This window comes from Erythranthe guttata, chromosome 5 (genome assembly GCF_056151865.1).
Source record: "Erythranthe guttata isolate IM_541 chromosome 5, IM_541, whole genome shotgun sequence".
Lineage (NCBI taxonomy): Eukaryota > Viridiplantae > Streptophyta > Magnoliopsida > Lamiales > Phrymaceae > Erythranthe > Erythranthe guttata.
Genome location: NC_142537.1, coordinates 1,354,881 through 1,380,383, shown reverse-complemented (window position 1 = coordinate 1,380,383; position 25,503 = coordinate 1,354,881). Strand labels below are relative to the sequence as shown.

Genomic DNA, 25,503 nt, shown 5'->3' with positions numbered 1-25,503 from the left:
ATTTCCGGATCACAATGCCCACCATGATTGACCCGAACCCGATTACCAGACCCGTGAGCACGAAATCCAGACCCGCGAGTTTCTCAAGTTTCTCGTGGTTCATGATCAAGAACCCAATCGCGCCGGCTCCAATGGTGAGAAGTACTTTCCCCAGTTCCAGCTCTCGTACCATCACGACGATCGTGCTCAACGACCCGGGACTCTGGGCGGCGGCGCCGCCCGCCGCCGTAAATGGTGGTGCTTCAGTTACGGCGATGATCATTTCTGGTACCTGATCCGTTGGAGATGGATGCACTGCGCGGAGGCGGAGGTCGTCGATTGAAGAAATTTGGTTCTGATCATCTCTTTCAGCACCCACCGCCGCCGCCGCCGGCGGCGGCGGTGGCGGCGACGGCGAAGTGTGGTGTTTCTTTTTATTTAGCATCCGAATACTGATCAGCTGCCGGAATTTGGTCTTAGCTGCTGATATGAATTTCTTGAGGTATCCGCGGCTCGTCTGGAAGACGACATCTTCACGTTTCTGAGTCTCTCTGTGGCCGTGCTCCGTCGACATGTTTTGGCCGGAGATCTCCGGAAAAAAAATGTATATATAAATTTAAAGAAAGCGGAGTTATTATTTCACTTAGAATAATTATACATATAATCTAATTGAAGTTACAAATGTGGGAGAGAGCTCATTGGCCTTTTTATAGAGAAAATCATTACTCCCTCTCTTTCTTATTATATGTTTTTTTGGAGTGTTTTTTTCCGTCCCAAATTATTTGTTACTTTAGAGTTCTAATAAGGTATTAATTGCATTTTTATCAATTTTACCCTTTATCACTCTTAATTAGTTAATTAAAAAGTAATTAATGCAAGGGTATTTTAGTATTTACTATGTTATTTTTGGTATAATCTATGCATATTTATTTACTATCTTAATCTACGCGTAACCAAAAAAACGACATATAAAAAATTGACCGAGGAAATAATAAACACGCCGGCATGTCTAGTCATTATATTATTGTAGAATTGTTCTTCCACTAGACATATATACATTAGTGCAAGCCATCTCATAATGTGAGTTTAGTTTGGTTCATTTTAATTTAGTTTGTGTTTAATTGTATATCTTTGTTGTGTATTTTTTTGAAATATCACCGATATTGTTTATATAACGTCACTTCGTAACATAGTTTTATATGAAACAATATCACCTATATAAAATTAATAGTTTCTTTATTTTGTTCATTAAGGATGCCTATCGATTGGAACAAATGAGTATGTGTCAATTAACATAGGTTCGAAGTCCCTTATCAATGATCGCTATGTCGAGTTTGTCACACATGGTTAGCCTAGCTAGCTAGTGCGGTTTACGCCTCTCGTATTATTTGTAAATTATTATACAAGAGTGTAAATTTATCAGTGCATACCTATATAGCTGGCTATGAGTTCCTTCATCGCTAAAAAAAATAATAGACTTGGACCAATAAATTTTATGTATTATGAAATATTCTATAATACATGTATATGAAAATTATAATATAGTTGATCTTAGTCTAAAGGTGATCTCACGCTGACGCATTGAAGTTCTTAGTTAAATAGTAGTGATGTCAATTTTATAATGATAATTATTTATGATTACATTAATTATATACTTTTATGATTAAATGTACGCATACGTTGACATTGTTAGTGTGCAAGTATGAAACTGCGATTTGGTTTGAATTTGAACAAGTTTGAAGGCCCTTTTGTAAAAATAATTTGTGACATCAACATTTTGATGGAATAATTACATCGGGTGAAATACATCGGTAGATATTCATCATTCATATACATACAAATACACACACCCACATTGATGTGTACATCAACGGTAAAAAACACCCAGTATAATGTTCATTGGGTGTAGTATAGAAATAATTGAGTAAAAAAATATGGAGTTAAATAAGTTCAGTACAATGCATAAATAAGTTCAGTACGTTTATGCATAGTAATGTGATTTACAATCAGTGCGCGCGCGCGCGCACACACACACACACATATATATATATATATATCTCAAGGAATTTGATTGTCATCAATCCGAGTCCTAAATTTGGGATTTAGGGGCGGTCATATGTAGCACGGACACAAAAACGGCAATACGGACAAACATGGAAGCAATATATTTTAAAAATAGAGTATAAGGGTCTTTTTATAAATATGTTATATAAACATATAATTTATATGTGTAAATATTAAAAGTATAGGTGGTTATTTATAAATATGTTATATAAACATACCTAAATTTTTTATTTATATAAAATTCTTTTAATATATTTTCATGCAAACATATTCAAAATACAATTTTACTATCAACTATCAATTTGCAATTGATCATTAAATCATGTAAATAATTAAGGAATAAAAATAATATTTGAAAATTTTGATATTCGAACATGTTTTTATTTTTTTTTCAAATTGCAAAATAACACATATATATATGCTATGTTTGGTAAGCTTTTGGGTTTCCATTTCCATTTTATTCTGGAGAGAGATGTTTTGGGAGAATAATTTGAAAATAAAATAAAGTTTGTTTGTGTTTTGAGAAGAGACAATTTGTACTGTAGCAAGTCAAATCATGTCTAAAAGGTGTTGGTAAAAGATATTTTAGAAGAAGAATTTGAAGGATAAAGTGATTTTAGTTTATAATTTAGTGAAGATAGTTTTTACAGTCAAATCATATCTGTTAGAAAGATAAAAAATTGATTTTTTTTTTGGAGAAAGTTTTTGAAAATATTTCAGAAAGGTAATTTTATTTTTGGGAAAGAATTTGAGAAGGTTAACAAATATATCCATAGTGTATGACAGGTGTTCTGGAGTGTTCGAAAAAACACCCACACAAATTATATTTCTCAATATATCATAGTGCAACAAGTAAAAGAAATCTTGACAGTAAATCAGTAACACTGAATTAATATATACAATTAATCCATATGTTATTAATCTTTCAGCCAAAAAATAAAATTAATTAGTCTGACTAATCCTTTGTAAGATGGGCGGCGGCGTTTGACAAAAAGAAGGGCATAGGCGGCGCGTCGCATCCACGGAAGCAAACCCCACCAAAGCAACCACAAAATATACAGTGAGATCCACACAGTGGCAAACAATCTCTGTTCTCTACACAATTAGGTAATTGCAACGCCTCTGCCTTCACCATTATTGGACCTACAACAAATTATCAAATTTTATAAAATAAACTATTTCTGAAATTTGTTTTAAAAAAAAAAAGTCTTATGGAAGAGATATAAATAAATAAATATAGAGTTAATTAATTAAATGGATTGAAGAATTACCAGACAATGAAGCCATGAGAAAAGATAGGACTACCAAAAGAAATTGAACTTTCTTCATTTCTTTTTTATTCTTCTTGAATTGATTGAGAAAATCAAAATATTTTGTTTTTGTTTTCTCCAAATTTCGGTATTTAATTGAATTTCTTACTTCAAATGGTGGTATATTCTATATTATTTTTTTATTCTTTTCTCCTTTCCAAATTGCAATTTTTGCTCAGCGCTCTTTTTCTTTCCGCGGAAATTTATGAAAACTCTTTCATATATAATATTTATTATATTTCATGACACGTTGACGTAATTTAATAATATATATTATAGGAGAAATATGTGAAAAATTAACTAATTCCACTATTATTTTTATCACAACTTCAATCAAATAGGTGTAAGCTAAAAATCATGGTCCAGGCCCAATACCACAATTGTTGATCCAATAATATTATATTGATATTAAATTTTATATCATTAAAAAACCGAAAATAATAGGAAAAATCCTTAAAATTTCAGTGTATTATAAAAGTATTCTATGTAATTCTTTTTTTTTTTTTTTTTTTTGAGTAAATTCAAGTCTATTACAAGGGGAAGTAGGGGTGGGGGAACTCGAACCCTAGACCTTTACCCTATTGGTAAAGGCTAGGTACCAACTCTCCTAATGAGGGTTTGTATGTAATTCAGTAATTGTATAATTTATATTTTAATACAAAAAGTGTTGTCATACTATTTTTAGAGATGTAACCAATATGCTGCAAATAACATAATTTAATTTCAATTTTAGCATTTTTTTTTAAATTGAAAATCTAATCATTTACTGAAAAAATGTCTACAAAATCTAAATGGACAGTCGTCTCTGCCAACAATCTCCAATACAATTGAGGAAATATTATCATTAGCCCATTATAAAAATTAATATCATAATCTAATGAGATAAAATATTATAAAAATAAATATCATCAACTAATTATCACTCCAAATTTGCAGAAGAACACAATCTAACATTAAACCCGAATATATAAAATATTAAAATTAATTAAATAAAGATAAGAAAGAAGAAAAAGCAATCAGAGAACTTTGAAGACCACAACTCGATAAATTGAGGTATTCACTTGAGGTTTTGAATGGGGAATGTGGCCTAACTTTTGTTCTTACTTGTTACTATGTTTTTTGTGGAACATGTTGCTCGAGTTGTGGGGGCCATTTTTTTTTTACAATATTTCGGGATTTTTTTTAGAAAATTGGGGTGGTTTTATAATTGATTTCATAAATACAATAAAGCGTCATTTAAAACGACGCTATTTAAGAACCGTTGGATTGTGTCTGGATCAATGGTCATCTCTTCAATTTTGTCTTCTTAATCTGACGGTCCGAGATTGATCTGGACGATCGGACGGCCCTTAAAAGGCGTCATTCAAAACGACGCCCTATTTTGTGAACTATTTTTATGCATGAATAGCTAATAATTAGGCGTTTTATTTTTATTTAATAAAATATAAATTTAAAAAAATATATATATATATAATTGACAAAATAGTTCTTTATTTATAATTTATGCAAAAAAGTTGTTCATTTCACAAAAAAGTAATATAATTGATAAAAGAGTTCTTTATTTCTTAATTTTTGTTAGGTTATAATTAATTAACTTTGTATTATTTTATAGTGAATTATAAAATAAATTGCATAATTAAATCAAGGAAAAAAATTTAAAAATACAACATATAATTAATTTAAAATTAAAATTCAATTAAGTATTACAATTTAACAATAAAAAGAATTAAGTAAATTTAAAAAACCTCAGCTCAAATCCATCCGTTGATATAAACACAATCCAACGGCTGCTAAAAGGCGTACATGTGAATGACGCTGTAATCCAGTGCGGCGGGTCAAAGGGCGTCGTTTTGAATGACGCCTTTTAAGGGCCGTCCGATCGTCCAGATCAATCTCGGACCGTCAGATTAAGAAGACAAAATTGAAGAGATGGCCATTGATCCAGACACGATCCAACGGTTCTTAAAGAGCGTCGTTTTAAATGACGTTTTATTGTATTTATGAAATTAATTATAAAATCACCCCAGTTTTCAAAAAAAAATCCCGAAATATTGTAAAAAAATAAATGCCCCCGAGTTGTGGGTACGAAATGTGGTATATTTTGAAATTTGCGAAAAATGTCGGGTGTTGGTTAACTGGTTTATGTTGTTGATGAAATGAAAGTCGAGTTTCCTTGATTCGAATTTGCGAAAAAATATTGTTGCAGGAAGATGATCTCTTTCCTTGATTCGAGTTTGAGTCGATTGAGTAAAATTGCTAGTTGTGTCAACTTATAGTTACTTTAATTTACTTGTTTTTGGATGATGCCGTTTATATGTTGGTTGTATTTGGAGTCCAAGTTCCATGGACTGAATGAGTCGGTGGGTAATTTGTGGGTTCAGTTTCAAAACATGGTTTTGGGAAGCGTGTTGTTAGTCATGCACAATTCAAGAGATATGGGGTATATGTCCAAGAATGCATTTAGGACTTGTATCTATATGGCTACGAGTTCACAAATCTGACCCATAGAGAGTTCATATTGCATTAATGTTGAGCATCTGACGACTGACGTCTGATTTTATGAGTGTACTTTGATCTTTCTTTGTGTACTTGTGAGAAATAATATAAAAGGTTGTCCATTGCCCGTAAACTTGTTTGTGTCTGTTTGTTCTGCCCTTCTTACTAACTCATTGATTGTCGCGCTTACATGTTTGATCAAAATTCTTATGAATTTTGGGACGAGTTTCGAGAGAAAAACTAACTGGATTTGTGTAGAAATTAAACTACCAGGTCGCACGGAGGCGAAATTTTGTGGACCAAATCAGCCCCTGTGACAGCTAGCTAGCTAGGCGACTAATTGAATCAAATTTCCCAAGTCCTTATTGATTTTGAGCCCATATGAGGCATATGACTTATTCGATCAATCTTTTCGACTTCAGCACCGTAAAAAACAAGAAAAAACGAAATCGCAAAAGTTACATATATATAAGAAATACATAATATATATATATATATATATATATATATATATATATATATATATATATATATATATATATATATATATATATATATATATATATATATATATATTCAGAGTACGCCGACTGCTTCAGCTCCGAGCACGTTTGGATTTTGAGATAAACCTGAAATTATACAAGCATAATTAGAAATGTATGTAAAATAGTAATAAGATGAAATTTAATTCGTAAAAAATTAAATGAATTAATATGCAAATATATATATATATGTACCCGAGGAAAAAGAAAAAAAAAGAAATAATATCTTAGTTTTTTCAACGTTAGATTTGATCCTCACATTTTACAAACTATGCCAGCTGGCACACATCCACCCTCCGGGAGATGCACTTGTATATATCAAAGCAGAAGCCCCCGCCGGAGAACCGAAGACGTCAATATTCCGGCAGCAGCCAAGGCAGAAACAACCGCTAGCCGCCGGTAATATGAAGCCATTGTCGGATTCCTCTTCCGGAGTGATATGGCGGTCACCGCTCTGGTGAAGGCGAAATTAAGTGCTACGAGAAATCCATGGTAGAACGTGTCGCCCTTGTACTTGAAGATGACTATGCTTCCGTCGCTCTGCCCTAACGATTGTCCGACAAACGCGCAAACGGTTACAAACGATACGATGAAAATCAACTCCTCGACTCGAAATACGGTAATCGAGATTTTAAGCGGCGGCTCCGTTGCATCGCTATATGTATGTATGTATGTATGTATGTATGTATGTATGTATGTATGAAGTAGTGCTTCTCGATTTTTTTTTTTTTTTTTTTTTTTGAAGGTAGGAAGAGAGTGGATTTAAGCATATATATATATATATATATATATATATATATATATATATATATATATATATATATATATATATATATATATATATATATATATGCAGAGTATTGGATGTTATATTTAAGCAAATATCAGATATGAACTTAAATTTGATTATATTGAATTATATCGTCTCATTTCGACGATGGGTGAATTTTGTTCGAGTTTCAATAATGCTTAATTTTTTCGGGTTCATAAAAAAGTTTGGTTTTGCATCATTTCGAAATTGAATAGAATGTACTTAGGCTAATTAAAACATGATTGAGGGACTATAGCTTATAAGTCTATATACTACTATAAGAATTAAGAATTGATAACAAAAACAAATAAATAAGATCATCCATTTGATATTTCGACTGATCGAACTCTCTTCCGACAAAAATAGAAAAAACAAAAAAAAAAAACTTTACAATATAGAAAACAACAACAAGGAAAAGGCTCGTTATTGGATCAAATAGATCGATCAGAAAGACATAAACTACCGGCGGCATATATATATGCATGCACGTGATAATGATCAGACACTCTGATTGGCGGTACTACTTTCATTATTCTCACTATGAGGCGCGCGGAAGAAAATGGCGATAATAAAAGGGGAGACGCATAAAGAGGCGAAGGGTACTACAACCCAAGAAAAGTCGACCGGAAGAACCGAAGCTACCAAGCCATTGAAGGATATGAGCATGACGACGATACCCATCTGTTCGATGACGTCACCTGCTTTGGGGGTGCACTTTCGGATCACGGTTCCGACAAGGATGAACGTGAACGCCATCAAGAAACCCATGAGCACCAAATCGAGACCGTTGATCATTTTGACCAACTTTTCATGGTTCATGATTAGAATGACAATAGCGCCGGCTACGATGCTGAGCAGCGCTTTCCCTAGTTCCTGCTCCCGTATCGTCACGATTATCATGTGCAAGGATTTCGTCCACACAGCTTTCGCACCCGACGACGAGGCTATAACAGGTGCACCGGCGGAGGGTTCTGGCGCCTGATCGAAGAGAGGTGGTGGAATGGGGCGGAGGCGGACCTCATCGGAGGGGGGTGTTGGCGGCAACGGCGGCGGGCCCCCTCCGGTTTGCCGGATTTTGGTGAGCAATAGCGACAAGGTGTTTCTTAGGCCTCCCTGGTTCTGGGCATCGTCAAGTTTCTCCGGCATCAGTATTGCTATTTGATCCATAGCAGTGGACAAATCAATACAACGTATACAAAGAATTGAGAGAGAATGTATAGAGCAAAAGTACGGAGGTGTTATGTAAGAAATTCAAATAGATTTACTTGACAGAACAGGGGCAGTAGGCATATTTATACTTGGGATCAAATTTCTAGAAATTGTTACATTACGTCTAATTGCCAGAAAAGTCCTTGTGTTAAACTTATTAGCATTTAACTCCATGTGTACATGCTAATAAATTTATTCCCCTCGATATTTTAGTATTGTTATGTGACAGTTTACGCAATCTGACTATAGTTGTTTAATAAGTAAATCAATCATGGTTTTCTAATAGTCGATTTATTATTTTTAGGTCTAATATATGCTTTAATATATTAATCAACTATACAAGTAGCACAGTCAATTTACGTCAAGTTTAATCCAGAATTTCACAAAAGAAAAAGAAACATAAGAAATGATTCCTCACTAATTATTTGGAAAAGGTGGACCTATTTCAATACAATATCAAAATGAGGGGTTTTTCACTAATTAACACATTAATTAAACAAAGTGAAAAGGCATAGAAGAAAAAACGATACATTTAGGGCTGGCAATCGGGCCATGTGAGCCGAGCTTAGGTTGGCTCAAGCTCATATACCATCGGGCCTCATTAGTATAGGCTCAACCTCAAATATCATCGGGCCTTGTCCCTATAGGCTCAAACTCGGCTCACTTATTTTTTCGGGCTTCGGGTTTATATCGGGCTTATATCGGACAATAGAAAAATAACTATCTTTACAACTTTGCACTCGAATGTGTTCATAGAAAAAAGAAAAAAAAAAACCTTCGCAACATAAGAGCAAAATGTAAAATACTCTTGAAGATCAAAATTGGATAAAACGACATAGTCTATTCCTTAAATTATAGTTTTAATATTTTATATGAATTAAGAAAAAAGTGAAGATACGGTTAGTATCTTTGATGTAGGAAACTTTTCATTTTCTAAAGATTGATTTTGATTAAATTTATAAATTAATTACTATTAATTGAGTAATTGTTGACTTGTTTCCATCCGTGCATATTACCTATTAGTTAAACTATTTTGCAGTATATATATATATATATATATATATATATATATATATATATATATATATATATATATATATATATATATATATATATATAATATTTTATATTTAATTATCAACTTAGTCGGGCTTTATTCGGGTTGAGCCATAATAAGCTCAAACTCGGCCCATAGTTTAATCGGGTCTAATTAAAAGGCTCAAACTCGACCCGGCTCACAATTAATTCGGCTCGGCTCAAATAAAATCGGGCCGAGCCATCGGGCTTCGGGTAGGCCCGGCTCAATTGCCGGTCCTAGATACATTAGGGAATGGCAGCCAATTCCAACGTGTCACAAGTGGAAATTAAAATACAAAAAATGACACGTGGGAGCAGAAGACACACCCGGTGTTTATCACCGAATGTAGGGTGTAAGAAGTCCCCATAATTAATAATTTAGCAAATATTGATAAATTAATAATAGAAAAAATATTGTAATAAATTTTTTTTTTAAAAATTTAAAATAAAGTGGCCGTAACAACTTGATTTTGTAAAGGAAGACTTGGACCCAAAATGGATTTGATTAACAATTAAATCCACGTGTCACTGTATAAAAATAAATTCTCTCTCTCTCTCTCTTTTCAAATAAACCTTTTTTTTCCCGTATAATATTAATAAATGATATTAAATTAAATAAAAGGACGTCCGCTAACTAATAAACTAATAAAGTCGTCCATAGGACTTGCAATACGCAATCGTGTTTGGATCGTTTGAAGAATATAATTACTTTTGTGCATATTCCATAACTATAGCTAAAACATATGTATCACTAATTAAATTACTTATGAATTTAAGAATAAATTAATGGCCTAATTCCACTTTGCATCCTTAAAAACTACTTTGCACCCTCGAAACATAATAAATCATTCATCATGCACAATTTATTGAATATTTAAAATTTAATGAGAATTAAATTATTATTTTCTTCTATATCCAACTTAATATCGAGTGTACAAAGTGCAAGAAAATAAAAACCGTGCCGAATTACTTAAAAAAGTACCCAAAAAAATATAATATTTTCTCACTAAATTATTCGTTTGTTGGATCTTCAGTTGTAACTGGTAAATATACTTGGTAAAAATCTTTGAAAAAAGTATAATTTTAAAATAACTTAATAACAAAATAATTGAAGGGATTTTTATTTTTTTATTTTAAATTTTTTTTTTTGTGATAATTTTTTTTTTGATTAATGATGTAATTTTTTTTCATTTTGTAGTTTCGAAAGGATTAATGAATTAATTTAACATTTTCGCATCCAAAAAAACACCACTAAAAATATTAAATTATCTTCTTTAGCTTTAAAAATTCATTCAGGGTGCGTTATGCATAATTTATTGTGTTTTGAGTGCAAAATGCTATTAATATTTTTCAAGGGTATAAAGTGCGATTAAACCAAAAATTAAGATTTAAAATTTTTATATGTAAAAAAAGTATCCTTATGTTTGATTGAGGCCAACCTAATCGACCATATTAAATGCCGATGAAGAAAATCTTCTCACATTCCTGAATATGTCTGAATATATCGAGATCTATACCATTGAGTATTTGTCTATGATTAAGTAATTATTTAATGGGGAAATTTGCTAGACACCCCTAGTTTTGAACTTATATGGGTAGAGATCCATTTCATTAGATGAATATAGGTATAGATCCTTTAGTCAATGAAATTAATTTAAATAAAATAAAACTATTAGTATATACCCATAAATACCCTCAATTAATATTTATATGAAAATAATTATTTATTTAAATAAGGGAACAAATTCCACATATCACTCTATCTATCATTTCCCTCTCATCTCTCATTTTTTTCACCTCTCTTGCTTTCACTCTCACGTGTGTCTCTCTCACGTGTGTCTCTCTCTCACACACACATGTTTCTCTCTCATCCCACATATCATCTCTCTCTTTCCCATATCTCCTTCTTTGTATTTATGTATAATTGAATTATTATTTTTATTTGCATTTTTTAATTGATGTTGTTTCAATAAACTACCAAAGTTATTTAAAATAACAAAATGTGTTTGCAATAAAAATAAATAATAAATGCAAATTGAAATAGAAAAAACAAATGATACAATATTATAGGATGTGCAACAAGAATCTAAAAAGTGTAATATTTTCACAATAAATTATATTTGCCGCAACAATAAATTAAATTTCAAAGAGTAAAATGAATGTAAATCATTAAACAATAATTTTTGCCCACTTGCACTATCGAGGAACATCTTCCTGTCGCGACATCAACCGAAAATGGTCTTCTTTCTTTTTTCCCAGGCATGTATGAGTTGAAACACTCACATGATAGAATAAAATGTACAATCTTGAACCTATAAATAATAAATTGCAAATTTTAACCACAATTTACTAATTGCAAATTGAAGAAAAATAGCAAAAAAAAAAATTGTGATTGCAAACAACAAACAACATATGCAAGTTCAAACAAAATTTGTAAAATACAAACTGCAAACATCTAATAAGAACTTCAATTAAGACCAAACATGAACTGCAAACAACAAATAACAACTTCAATTATAATAGAGAACCATAAGTGCAAACGCAATTAGAAATGTATACCCAATTGCAAAACAACTAGATGTAGCCCCTAGTAACATGCTCACCAAATTAACCACAACAACATGCAAACTCATACTAAAATTTTAAGTGCAGACTCAAAATAGCAAAGCCCAAATCATACTAAAATTTGTAGACTTCAAACTAAACGCAAACCAAAATTTTCATAAAGTTACCTAAATACCAAAAAACAAACTCAACATAGTAAATACAAACTCTTAATAATAAACTCGAAACAACAAAATGTAAACTCGAAACAGCAAAATGTAAATTCGGCATAGTAAATTCAAACTAGAAACAATCAAATACTTCGTCTCAAGAAATTAGAGATGCAAACTTAAAATATAGTTACATCTAAAAAAAACATAAACAAACTACTAACATCAACAAACCTTGCAATTTATATCTGATTTCTCGGGGATTCGATTTCATCATGCTCGTTCGATGTCTGAAGGGAAAAAACGGGCTTTTGAATGAGTATTGAAAAAATCGAACAATCATATGTACATGTAATTAATAGGAGTATTGCTTACCGAGACTAAATCGTGTTTGAGTCGTTGTAGAAATCACAAAAAATAGATGAAGAAAAAACAAACGATGTCTTCAAACAACAAACGATCTTCAAATAGCAAACGAGAAAAGAAAAAAAAACTAATTCCTCAACGTAAACAACAAACGACAATTTGTAAATTGCAAACGGTCCGAGGACCCTACCTATGGCAGACTCAATTCTATTTTTGGTTAGGTTTGATATTAATAAAATTGATGTTTGGGAGCGATGGAAATTGAAGAAATCGATTCTTGAGAGCGGTGGAATTTGAGATTGAGAATACGTGAAATTTTTGAAATGGATTGATTAACTGCAGGGAGAAAAATATGGGATATTTATTTTGGAGATTTTTTTTTCCATATATTGTGAGGGATATTTTTGACATATTAAAAATAATAAATTTACTAAAAAATGAGTTTTATTAGTTGGATTTATAGACATAATATCTCTTATAGGAGGACCTATAGCAAATTGCCCCATATTTAATTTGCCTTTTCATGAGTAAGAAACATGATTAATGATTTCTTAATACCAATTTGTTACATTCAATAAAAAAGAGAATATAAATTATTAAAGACTAAAAGCATATAAAAAGTTGTTGAAACAAAATCACCCCATGCAACTTTGAATATCAAGTACCCACCGACTAATTATATTTATAATACATTATATTATGACCAGTCCAACAAGTAGGAGAAATCTTGAAAATAAATCAGTTACACTGAATTTATATATAGAATTAATCCATATGTTATTAATCTTCAAATCAAAATGAATTTAATTACTAACAGCCTAATGTAATTATATGGGATATTGTTCATGAGTAACGGGCCTCGGCGGCGCGTCGCAGCCACGGAAGCAAACCCCACCAAAGCATCCACAAAACCCACAATTAGATCCACACAATGGCAAGCAGTCACTGTTTTGTACGCAATTTGGAAGGTTCACTGCCTCTGCCATCATCACTAATGAACCTACAATTAATTTTTATTTAAAAAAAATAAAAAAATCTACAATTGTTTTAAAAAAGAATATGATATATTTATATAAATACTGTGAAGAAAGATTAAGTCTTTATAACTGTGAATAAACAAATATATATATATATATATATATATATAATTATAATTATAATTATAATTAGAGGGATTACCAGATATTGAAGCAATGAAAAACACTAGGAGAACATAAAGAAATTGAACTCTCTTCATTTCTTTTTTATTCTTCTTGAATTTCAGACAGGAAAATATTTTGTTAGGTGTTTTGGAATTATGTTTGTCCAAATTTCAGTATTTATTTTCATTTATGTATTGATTTTTGATATTTTTCCTATTCCTTTTGATTTTCTTTTCCTTTTTTATTTCAACAAAATAAATATTTTAGCACGTTTCAGATTAGCAGAATCCCTCCGTATCACAATTTTACAATAGGTTTATTGCAATCGCTATTTTATTACTATAATTGTTAATTTTGTTACGGCACTTTTGATTGGCTAGAATTCGAGCAATTAGTAATTTAAATTTTCTCTTATCAATTTATTACGTAAGAGTTAAACGCCAATGTAAAAACATAAATGTACCAAATTTTATTTATTTTCTGTATTTGACATTTTTCTAGATAATTAATTAAATTCAAGCAGTAGAAGAAGAGGACTTTTGGTCAGCCTTGTACTCTGACGTGGACCTTTGTGCTTCCACGTGGACACTATTTGTCTTTAAATAACACGTGCATACCCCACTCAGACATAGGGGAGTTGTGCCGACGGTTGAACAATAAACTCTGCAATTTTGATTGGTTCTGCACTTCGGAGGGCGACGCGCCGCTGCTGCCGCCGCCGTGGCGTTAGACCCTGTAATTCATTTAATTTTTAATTTATAATTAATCCTTCAACAATTACAATTAAATGATAAAATATATATATATAGAGAGAGAGAGGAAAAGATAATGTAAAGAGATTTGACCAGTTGCGATGAGTAAAAGGGCAGCCACAATAAACAATATTGCAGTGGCGAACTTCATTTTGTGGAGAAATAATTAAATTAAAAATAATAATAAATTATTATTGAAGAATGATTGTGTCTTGTAATAAGTATATATATTTATAATAGATGGTGGAGGAACATATAAATGATTGAATTTGATTAGGGATTCTTATTGCATATTTAAAAGATTTCGTTGCCAAATTGTATTTAGATTAATCTTTATATTGGGAGTAATTCATATCCTATGCTCAAATCTCAATAACCGCCCATGAAATGTAACTTATTTCTAAAAATAATGTTTTATCTTGAAAGGTAACTTATAGTACAAAGGATACATATGAAATTAGGAATTGAAGTAAAAATATTGGTAATTCAGTAATTATTTTAAATCCAAAAAATTATGAATGTAAGGATATTGAGCACGTATATGAATTATGTTTGGGCCCAATCTCACTTTAATCCGAATTATAGTCCAATTCATTGATTTCACCTAAATCCAAGAAAGTTCAGCTCGAATGATCTTGACTACATAGTTTTCTTGACTAATCTTTACCCGTTCATCCACTCTCATTTCTTCGGTCGTGTCTCTATCCTCTTCTTTCACTCTTCCTGCAATATCTCCGTCACCCACTATCTTTTTATGGCGACATATTACCATCTTCGTTGTACAATGGGACAAATTAACTATGGAGTTCTTCGCCCTGGAAATGCATTTGGGATCTTAACACCACCAATTGAATTAAATTCTTCGATTGGCAATTGGCGCATAACTGTCTACCAAATCTCTACTTTCTAAACGAAAAATAACGGAATCAAACGTATGCCCTCTTTGCTAAGAATTTCCAGAAATCAACTCACACCTATTCCTGCAATGTACGGCATTCAAATTCATCATTAACAGACTTCCCATAGGGAATGTTAATGGGAATATTAATTTCTGCATTTTGCTTAACCAAGCAAGCAAAAACTCATACAAACCAAGTTTTTTAGCAACAATCTTCTGGTTAATGTGGAAGGCTAGAAACAACTTCATCTTCAGAAATATCAACATAAATCAATATACCATATGGACAAATGTCAGCCAATATATCAACATAACTGACAAGAAAATAATGACTCTCCAAACCCTAACCCTTAAATGGGGTACTCCACCAAAAGGCTGGTTCAAATTGAATATTGATGGATCAGCACTGTCAAACTCGGGGATTGCAGGAATAGGAGGAATCATTCGTGATCACTTGGGAAAATTCGTTTGCGCCTTTTCAAAAAAAATTGGGATTGCCTAATAATAAAGCAGAAGCATAGGCTCTTTGCATGGGACTCAAAATAGCAGCTGACATTGATATAAATAAACTCATTATTGAAACTGATTCAACTTTCCTTATCTCTTGTGTTGACAGGAAGAAGGCCCTTCACAACTCCCTCCAGACTCTGCTCGAGACTCATGGAAGATATTGACTAGGTTTGATCAATTTCAAATGACGTTCTTATACAGGGAGTTGAATAGTGCGGCGGATATTTTGGCTAAAAAAGGAACTACTATACAACCGAACGAACTTATGTTTTTTGAAACTTGCCCTGATTTTATTCAGAAAAATTTGTATAAGGATATATCCTCCGTGGTTTCCCGTTGTACTACAAATTCCTGTAACCGTACTTTGGTTTTGAATGTATATATATATATATATATATATATATATATATATATATATATATATATATATATATATATATATATATATATATATATATATATATATATATATATATATATCATGTTTTGTTGTTAAAAAAAAACTATGGAGCACATTCAATGCTACAAATCGTTACTTTATTGGGTATATATACTATTGTTAGAGAGAGAGAAGGGTATATTGTTAGAGAGATAAGGGTAACTCACATTGTTCTCAAATTCAAATCAATCATGTATTCAATCTTCATCTTCTATAAGTACATTCGAACAATTCAAATCAATCATGTATTCAATCTTCATCTTCTATAAGTACATTCGGTTTGATGAGTGATCTAGAGTGTTCCTTATCGACTAGTTAACTGTGCATATATTAGTAAGTCAATTCAATATCGAGTGAGTTTTTGAGTCTCATATGAATGAAACCCTAAACCCTAAATTTATTGCAGGTCCATTTAGTAGGCTAAAATATTAATTGTTTGTTCTAGTTATTTCAATAAACTTATTGGGTATAAATTTCACAATAAACGTGTACCAATAATTACCATGTGTAGATTAGAGTAACATACATATCTTATCCCTTGTAGAATTTAGGAGAACTTTTCCATATATAGAGCATTAATCATATTTCACCGCCAATGAGATGTAACTTTATAATTTTAATTATAGTAGAAAAATGATTCTTGAAAGTGACATTTTGACTGAAAATTAAATAGGTGTAAGCTAAAACAAATGGGCCAGGCCCAATACCACAATTATTGACCCAATATTACTATATTAATATTGAAAATAAAATGTTAATATTAAAATTTTATACAATTAAAAGTATTCTATATAATTCAGTAATTGTATTATTTATAATTTAATACAAAAAGTGATGTATTACTATTTTTGGAGATGTAATCGATGTATGCACATTGCATATTTTACTTCCAATTTTAGCATTTTTTAATTTAAATTGAAAATCTAATCATTTACTAAAAAAATGTATACAAAATCAAAATGAACAGTCGTCTCTGCCAACAATTTCCAATACAATTCAGGAAATGTCATCATTAACTAATCATAAAAATTAATATCATAATCTAATGAGATATAAAATATTAAGAATAATTAATATCATAAAAATATATAAATCCAGATTTGCAGAAGAGCATAATATAACATTAAACCCAAATATATAAAATATATAAAATTAATTAAATAAAGATAAGAAAGAAGGAAAAGCAATCAGAGAACTTTGAAGACCATAACTCGATAAATTAAATCCACATTTGGAATTCAGATCGAGCTTTTTCATCATTTTGCTTCACCTTCAAATAATTAAAATTAAAATAAATAAAAATTAATGTTTTGGCAAAACAAAATCGAATTTGAATTAACTGTAAATAAATTCCAACAAAAATTGTTCCACCAAAAAATTGATCTTTTTAGCACCGAAGAACCTTCTCGAATTTTTCTTCGCAGCTTCTTGCTTTTAGCTGCGAAGGGCTATTTGGTGCATATAAACATAAATCAAAATAATAACTTTCAAACTGCAGTGTGTGTGTGTGTGTGTGAGAGAGAGAGAGAGAGTGCAGTTACAGAGAGAGAGTGTAGTGAGAGAGCGGCTAGGGTTTGTTGATTGATACAGAGGAGGTGCTTTTTTATAGAGACGGGATTGAGATTGGGGGGTTTTTTAATTAATAAATAGTTAAATAAATGCCACAAAACGACGTCGCATCTTCGTTCACAGAAGTCGTGCTGCTAACAACACGTTTTTTGTTCAAAGACTGATTTCTTATTTAATTGCACTTTACCACCTATTTTTATAATTATTTTTTGTCATGATCCAACTGACTACACCTGAGTAATAAAAAATTAAACAATTTATTTAAAATTTTCAATTTACATTACAACCAATAAACCGAATGTTCAAATGTGATGAATCCTATGAACAATTTACAAAAATTATATTCACAAAATAAAATAATAATAATAATAGAAAAGCTTGTGCTATGAAAAGAATCAACTTTGAATAGCTTTAAGGATGTCTAATTTTATTTTTCTTTCTGAAACAAATGTGCAGCTAAACATGATATCACCACAACAAGAATAGCCATGATTATATATATTCTTCGATAATTCCGTTTTTCTTCGAACTTCTCAGCCTCCACGATGTGATTTACCGAAGAAGGAAATCCCGCTTCGTTAATCTCGTCTATCGAATCATCCTCCGTTAATTTCTGCACCTAATTTCCATAATCACAATATCATATAAATCACAAATATGCTAAAGCAAATTGAACAAGAATCTAGTGTCGTATGCATTTAAGAAGAAAAAAAATCTATCGAGGGCCGGAACCTGTAATCTAGAAACAATTTCAAGAATTCAATTCTTGTAGCTTTAGATATCCGGAAAAAAAAAACGAGACAACATTTTATTTAATCTTACCGTAAAACTTTCCGACGAGATTCCTGATTTTGCAGATTCCGAATCAAGAAACTCTTTTTTCACATTGATTCTATTGTCTGTCAAAACTACAGACGCATTCTTTTTTCCGTTCGGTAATTTCTCTCTCAATAATTTATTTTCCTTCGTCAATGATATTAACTGCATCGAATTAAATCAATTAATTGTTGCAAAAAATAATATTATCGATCGACTGAAAAAAAAAAATAATGCACCTGTTTCTCTATGCGCTCCCTCTCGATTCCTAATTCCGTAACCATTTCCATAATCACACTTGTCCTAATACTAATTTCTTTAGCACACAATTTCTTTTCGAGACTAGCTTTCTCCAAAGATTCCTCCATCGATTCCATTCTAGACGCCATTTCCGAATTCTTTTCCGACAAAACAACACATTTTTCCTCGGCATTTTCCGCCACGTTTTCGGCTTTACCAACTTTCTGCTTCAGTTCGTCGATTAGGGTTTCCATATCCCAAATCGCCGAATAAAGCATATTCTGCTGCTCTTGGCTTGCTTCGGATAAAGCCCTCGAATGTTGGAGCTGTACATCAAACTCCCTTAACTGTTTCTCGAGCAAACTCGCCTTCTTCGTATTACTGTCGTTATTCCCCTTGATAAAATCGAGCTCTTCGGTCAATTCAATATTTAATTCGGTCAAATTCGCGGCCTTCTCTTCTAGCATTCGAACATTTTCTCGTAAATCCGTTACTTCAGCATTATCGTTTAAGAGTTTCGTGATCAGGGCTTCTTTTTCATTTAACCGATTTTCGGAATCTTGAAGTTTGGAGTTTGCTTGTTCTTCTCTGTTATTCGAAGCGACGAGATTGAAGAGAGCGATTTGGAGTTTTCCCGCCATTTCTTTAGAGATTGACATTAGTATTTCGGATGTGTTGTCGGATTCTAAGAACCTTCCGGAAGCAACCTCTGCCTCCTCTTCCATGTAGAGGGCGAGTTTTTCGATTAATCCAATTTTTAATCGGAGATCTTTTTCGTTTCGTATGTGCTCTGTTATCTTCATTTCGAGTTCCGTCTCTCTTGAAAAGTTTTTATTTGCCTCCATTATTGCTGCATATGAGAAAATTGAATTATGTCGTGTTATCAAACCTATTTTTCCTTTTACACACAACATATCACACCGAATAATTTCAAATATCATAGAAATTATAATCTAAAATAAAATGTCTTCCAATTTCATTTTTTTTCAACTGGGCTGTAAAAAGACGTTGTTTTAGCCATTAATTCATTTGTTTAATTTTTTTTTTAAATGCACAATTTTGGGTTCCATTATTACGGTTCAACCGGTCAAACCGGGCGGAACCGGACAAGGCAACGGTTCGCGGTTAACTCCGGGTTTCAAAACACCGGTCCTAATATAATTTCTAGATAGTTCAAAAGAGGAAGAAAAAGAAGAAAAAAAAACCCTAATATAATTCCAAATTTGACAGAAAATTTCATATTTCTTAAACCTTTTTTCTGTGATGAAACCATAGAACACCAAAATCAAGCTTAAATCTTCATTCTAATTTCTAAATTCTAAATGCTAAGTTCAGATAAGAAACTAAAACTTTAACTTCAAAATTATGCTATTTATGTATGTAGGCAAATCAAGAACGTTTATATTTCCAATAACCCGCAAACTTGCCTCAAATAGCCAAAAATTTCCTCATCTTACCAACAAAATCAAGACCAAAAAAATATTACAAAAATAAACAAAATACATAAACAAAGTCAAAATCTTAGCCCAGTTCACTCAATATAATCACACATATATATATGTACAGGAAATGGAAAAAAATCTTTGTTTTGCATTAATTTCTTTAAAAAAACAGGACTCACCTGAAATTTTCTTAGTGTTCTTCAATTTCTAGCTGCAAAATTTATTTTGATTACCGTTTGATACATAAATTTAACGTTGTTGAGTATATCGAGAGATGATAGAATCTTGACAGAAGGGAGATAAATGCGAACGTGAGCCCGCGCGGGGTGCATTATACTACAAAACAGGTCAACTTCACCACAGTTGGCAAACTTTGGGTTTTTCACTACCTTTTCTTTTTCTTTTTTTTTTTTAATTGTTTCTGCAGGTCTAGCTGGTAATAGTAAATTAAAAAAAAAGTTCTTACATGGTAAATATTTGTGGGTAATTAATAATCTATTTTTTTTTTCAATTAAGTTGCCTTTAAATGTGATAGTTCGTTATATATTAAAGGGTTAAATACAAAAACACCCCTGTACTATGGACTTTGTATCATTTACCCCCATGTACTACACATAAATACAAAAACCCCCCTGCTATTATATTTTTTCCAAAATATGACGAAAATACCCCAGCTAAACCTATAAATATAAGGGTTTGTTTGAGCCATTTTCCACTATATTTTTTAACATTTTCGGTCAATTTTACTTGGGAAATTTTTAATTTTTTTTTCCTTCAAAACATTTAATTACTTAGGATTTTTTTTTTTCTGAATAAAAACCTTTTATTTTTGTCTTTTTGAATTTATTCATTTTTTTCTTAAATGTCTTCCGGTAGTTCAAATTATCAACAATAATAGGATTGTAAAGATGTTTGTAATCTTAGGATGTTTGAACTACCGGAAGACATTTAAGAAAAAAAATGAAGAAACTCAAAATGGCAAAAATAAAAGGTTGTATTTAGAAAATAAAAAAATGTAAGCAATTAGATGTTTTGGAGAAAAAAATATAAATACCAAAATTTTCAACATAAATTTGACGGAAAATGGTAAAATATATAGTCGAAAATGGCTCAAAATATATATATATATATATATATATATATATATATATATATACGTGTGTGTGCGCGCTTGAGTAGGGGTATTTTCGTCATATTTTGGAAAAAATGCAATGTGAGGGGGGTTTTTGTATTTATGTGTAGTACAGGGGGTAAATGATACAAAGTCCATAGTACATGGGTGTTTTTGTATTTAACCCTATATTAAAAGGGTAAATTACAACCACCCCTGAGTATGGTCAAATTACAAAAATCCCTTCTTGTTTGGATAATTACAACTACCCTCAGCTCCTCAAATTTAGTGTAATCATAGATGGAATATTATCACTTTTGTACCTATTTTATTTCATTCGAACTCTACATTTTAAAAGAAGATGATCATAATATGTGTTTTTTGGCTTGTATATATCAGATTGTGATGCATCAGAAACTGTATTTTTACACTAAACTAGAGCACATTCCACGAAATTTAGATGATTATGTTGAATTTGACACCATAAGGGTAGATGTATAAGAAAAAAACATAGCTGAGGGGAGTACATGTAATTATCCAAACAAGAGGGGTTGTTTTGTAAATTAACCATACCTCATGGTGTTTGTAATTCACCCTATATTAATATACGTGTCTGCGAATTTTTTTGTTAATTAAAGAAAATGTGAAATGGAATTGGGCAACCTTAAATGGACAACTACTTGGGAAGCTATAACTGGGTCGGGTCAGTTTAAATGGGCCGGACCAGTTCTTATAATATACTAATAAGAATGGTGAGCGAGTCGGACTTGTCAACCCTTTGATTTGTCAAATCCAAAAATTGAGAAAATCCGCAAATTTGGATCAAAGACGGGTTCAATTTTTTTTTTTTAAATCCATAAACCCCGTCATGTTCCGTCCCGCCATACAAAAAGGCGTCGTTTTACTTATATTATGTAGTATAATAAATTAATAAGATATAATACGTAAATAAAGTATCTCTTGTATGTCAAAATTTATATCTATAACGACGGTGTCGTCTCGTTTTATATTTAGTTCTTTATTGTATTTAAATCTTGTCTTATAAGCTTTGAATCTGATTAATTTTTTTTAATGGTTTAATGGTTAAAATTTGTATTAATTTTGATTTACTGGTTGAGGTTATTCAGGTTGGTTTCAATTTAATTTTTTTATGCTCGGTTATTCATATTAATTTCTAAATAATTTCGCGTAAAAGTTATAAATTATCAACAAAAAAATTAAATGATAATGAGTTTCGATCTCTGAAGATTTAGTTGTACTGTGAGGATGAACCCACCTTAGACCCACGTCACCCATCTATTCAAAACCCGTGGAAAATCCACAAATTTAGTCATATTTATTTTAGAATAATTATAAGGGATTTTTATGCAAAAGTCCCCAACCAAGCATGTTTATTATTCTAGGTATAGGGGACATATCTCTTTCACCAATAAGCCCATCCCTTTAATATTTATTATAACTAAAGGAAACATTCATGTATATCCCAATATTACCCTCAATCATTTATACCCAATTCTTAATTGTAATCCAAATTAATCAATTTTGTCCATAAAAGTTCAATTTTGACCACAAAAATTCATTTTTGACTTTTTTTTGGAGTATAATTTAATATGCTCCAATTTCATCCTTAACTTAATTTAATCTCAATTTGACCCCAAATTTCACAAATTATTAAATTTTGACCCAAAATTTTTTTTTTTTTTCAAAAAAATTTTTTTTTTCAAAAACTTTTTTTTGCCGCCGGATTCCGGCGTTGACCGGCGGTCAACGCCGGTCTCCGACGTTGACTTTTTAAACTTTTTTTTTTTTTTTTTTTTTTTTTTCCGGATTCCGGCGTTGACCGGCGGTCAACGCCGGTCTCCGGCGTTGACTTTTTTTTTTTTTTTTCTTTTTTTTTTTCTTTTCTTTTCTTCCGGATTTTTTCGCCGGTTTCCGGCGGTCTCTTTCTTTAGTGTTTTTTTAAGTTTTTTTTTTTTTGTTTGGTTTGTTTTGTTTTTCCACGCCCGCCGCTACACGTTGACCGTAATTGTGCTGTCACTGACAGTAATTTAGCGTAATTATACTGTCAATGATAGTTAATTAACGTAATTGTACTGCCGTTGACATTACATTTATGTAATTGTGCTGCCGTTGACAGTAAATTAATTCAATATTATATTTTTTTATTTATTATTATTTTTTTTTATTTTTTTTGATTTGTTGACAAGTCAACGTAATTATATTACTGTCGTTGACAGTAAAATAACTGTAAACACAATAATATTACTGTCAACAACATCAATATTATTATTTTTTTGGGGTGTTTGTTTTGTTCGAGTTATTCACGAAGTAACGTAATAATATTACTGTCTACTATTGTAATATTACTGTTGCTATAGTAATATTACTGTCACTCACAGTAATATTAATTCTTTTGGTTTTTTTTATTTTGTTTACATTTGTTGAACGGACAACATAGTAATATTACTTTATTATACAATAATAATGAATTTTGTTGTGTTAATATTAATGTGCTAGAGATTAATATAGCAATATCAATGTGTTAAACTATAGTTTAGTTAATTTTACTGTGTTTAACAGTAATATAGTTAATATTACTGTCATTCACAGCAATATTGCTGTTTAAACGGAAAAAAAAGTTACAGAAAAAAAAAAAAAAAAAAAAAAAAAAATTAAAAAGTCAACGCCGGAGACCGGCGTTGACCGCTGGAATCCGGAAAAAAAATCCGGAAGAAAAAAAAAAAAAAAAAAAAAAAAATTAAAAAGTCAACGCCGGAATCCGGAAAAAAAATCCGGAAGGAAAAAAAAAAAAAAAAAAAAAAAAAAATTAAAAAGTCAACGCCGGAGACCGGCGTTGACCGCCGGTCAATGCCGGAATCCGGCGGAAAAAAAAAAGTTTTTGAAAAAAAAAAAATTTGTGAAAAAAAAAAAGTTTTGGGTCAAAATTGAATAATTTGTGAAAGTTGGGGTCAAATTGAAGTTAAAGTAAGTTAAGGATGAAATTGGAGCATATTAAAGTAAGAGGGGTTATTTTAGTCCTTTACATAAATCTGGACCATGTGTGGACTTATTGGTAAAGGAGAATATTGTCTGGATCTCTTTATGAATAAGTTCCCACTGATGGGCTTATTTGTAATATGCCCTAATTATAAAAGATACTTATCATTCTAAAGTAGAAATCATATTCAAATGATTGATCCGACATAAATCAAACTAACTGCATGCCTTGCCTTACTTTGGGATATAGTTGGGCAAACCTTTTCTTTTGGAATTTCATTAATTAGGACAAATCCTAAACTACATTACTTTAATCTTGTTTACGTTTTAGATCATATTAAACATTCCTAAGTACACACATAATTATAATATATAGTATGGTCAATATATATATTTTACTCGATTTAATTATAGCATGAAAAGAATGAGTCACAAACACGAGAGAAGCCAAGAATAGTAGAAATCATAGATGCCCTAGTTTCGGAAAATTTGATGCTACTAAGAAATGTATATTGACCTAACACAATATTCCATATTTAATTTCTTGCATATACATATATGGTAAAATTTTGCATTATAGCAAACATACTGAAAAAAATTATATATAAAATTGTTGGGTACTCGATCTAACTCCATTATAAGATGAACAAACAACAAGGCTAATCTATTACACATAATTAAACCTATGGGGAAGGACTCGGGGATTACAGATTCGACTAAGAAAGAAAACAAAGGAACAATTATAGGAGAAATGAAAACCAAATATACTGAACTATAAACAACTTCTTTTAACGAATGGAGAAGATAAGCTTTTTGTTGCGGCACAGTTTTCTTGTCACTTTTTCTCGTCCAGAACCCACCGGCGATGGCACCCACAACACAATAAAAAGCACAGTCATTGGATTTTTGGCCAAGTCTCTCACCCAAACCACACCTCACCAGATTGGAAATCTCTCGTGTTTCCCTCATTCAGAAGTAAATCCCACCACCTCACCGAAGAACAAATATTCAAATTGTGT

The 25,503-nt window shown here is 31.3% G+C and overlaps 1 protein-coding gene, 2 long non-coding RNA genes and 1 other non-coding gene across 4 annotated transcripts; all 4 read right to left on the bottom strand.

Moving 5' to 3' along the window:
- Nucleotides 1-2,840: 2,840 nt before the first annotated feature.
- Nucleotides 2,841-3,445, bottom strand: LOC148770386 (uncharacterized). The gene is made up of 2 exons (XR_016031223.1): nt 3,315-3,445; nt 2,841-3,186 (listed from the first exon to the last, which is right to left on the bottom strand). It is a non-coding gene; the product is annotated as an uncharacterized LOC148770386 (long non-coding RNA).
- Nucleotides 3,446-14,104: 10,659 nt separating this feature from the next.
- LOC148770385 (uncharacterized) lies at nt 14,105-14,673 on the bottom strand. Its single transcript, XR_016031222.1, has 2 exons — nt 14,556-14,673; nt 14,105-14,443 (listed from the first exon to the last, which is right to left on the bottom strand). It is a non-coding gene; the product is annotated as an uncharacterized LOC148770385 (long non-coding RNA).
- A 2,818-nt stretch (nt 14,674-17,491) lies between these two features.
- LOC148770384 (small nucleolar RNA R160) lies at nt 17,492-17,575 on the bottom strand. The gene has a single exon (XR_016031477.1). It is a non-coding gene; the product is annotated as a small nucleolar RNA R160 (small nucleolar RNA).
- A 541-nt stretch (nt 17,576-18,116) lies between these two features.
- Nucleotides 18,117-20,708, bottom strand: LOC105974811 (WPP domain-interacting tail-anchored protein 2). The gene is made up of 3 exons (XM_088818458.1): nt 20,556-20,708; nt 18,701-19,784; nt 18,117-18,497 (listed from the first exon to the last, which is right to left on the bottom strand). The coding sequence occupies exon 2, from the start codon at nt 19,777-19,779 to the stop codon at nt 18,901-18,903; it is 879 nt and encodes a 292-aa protein (XP_088674584.1). The 5' UTR covers nt 19,780-19,784; nt 20,556-20,708; the 3' UTR covers nt 18,117-18,497; nt 18,701-18,900.
- Between the last annotated feature and the right edge of the window lie 4,795 nt (nt 20,709-25,503).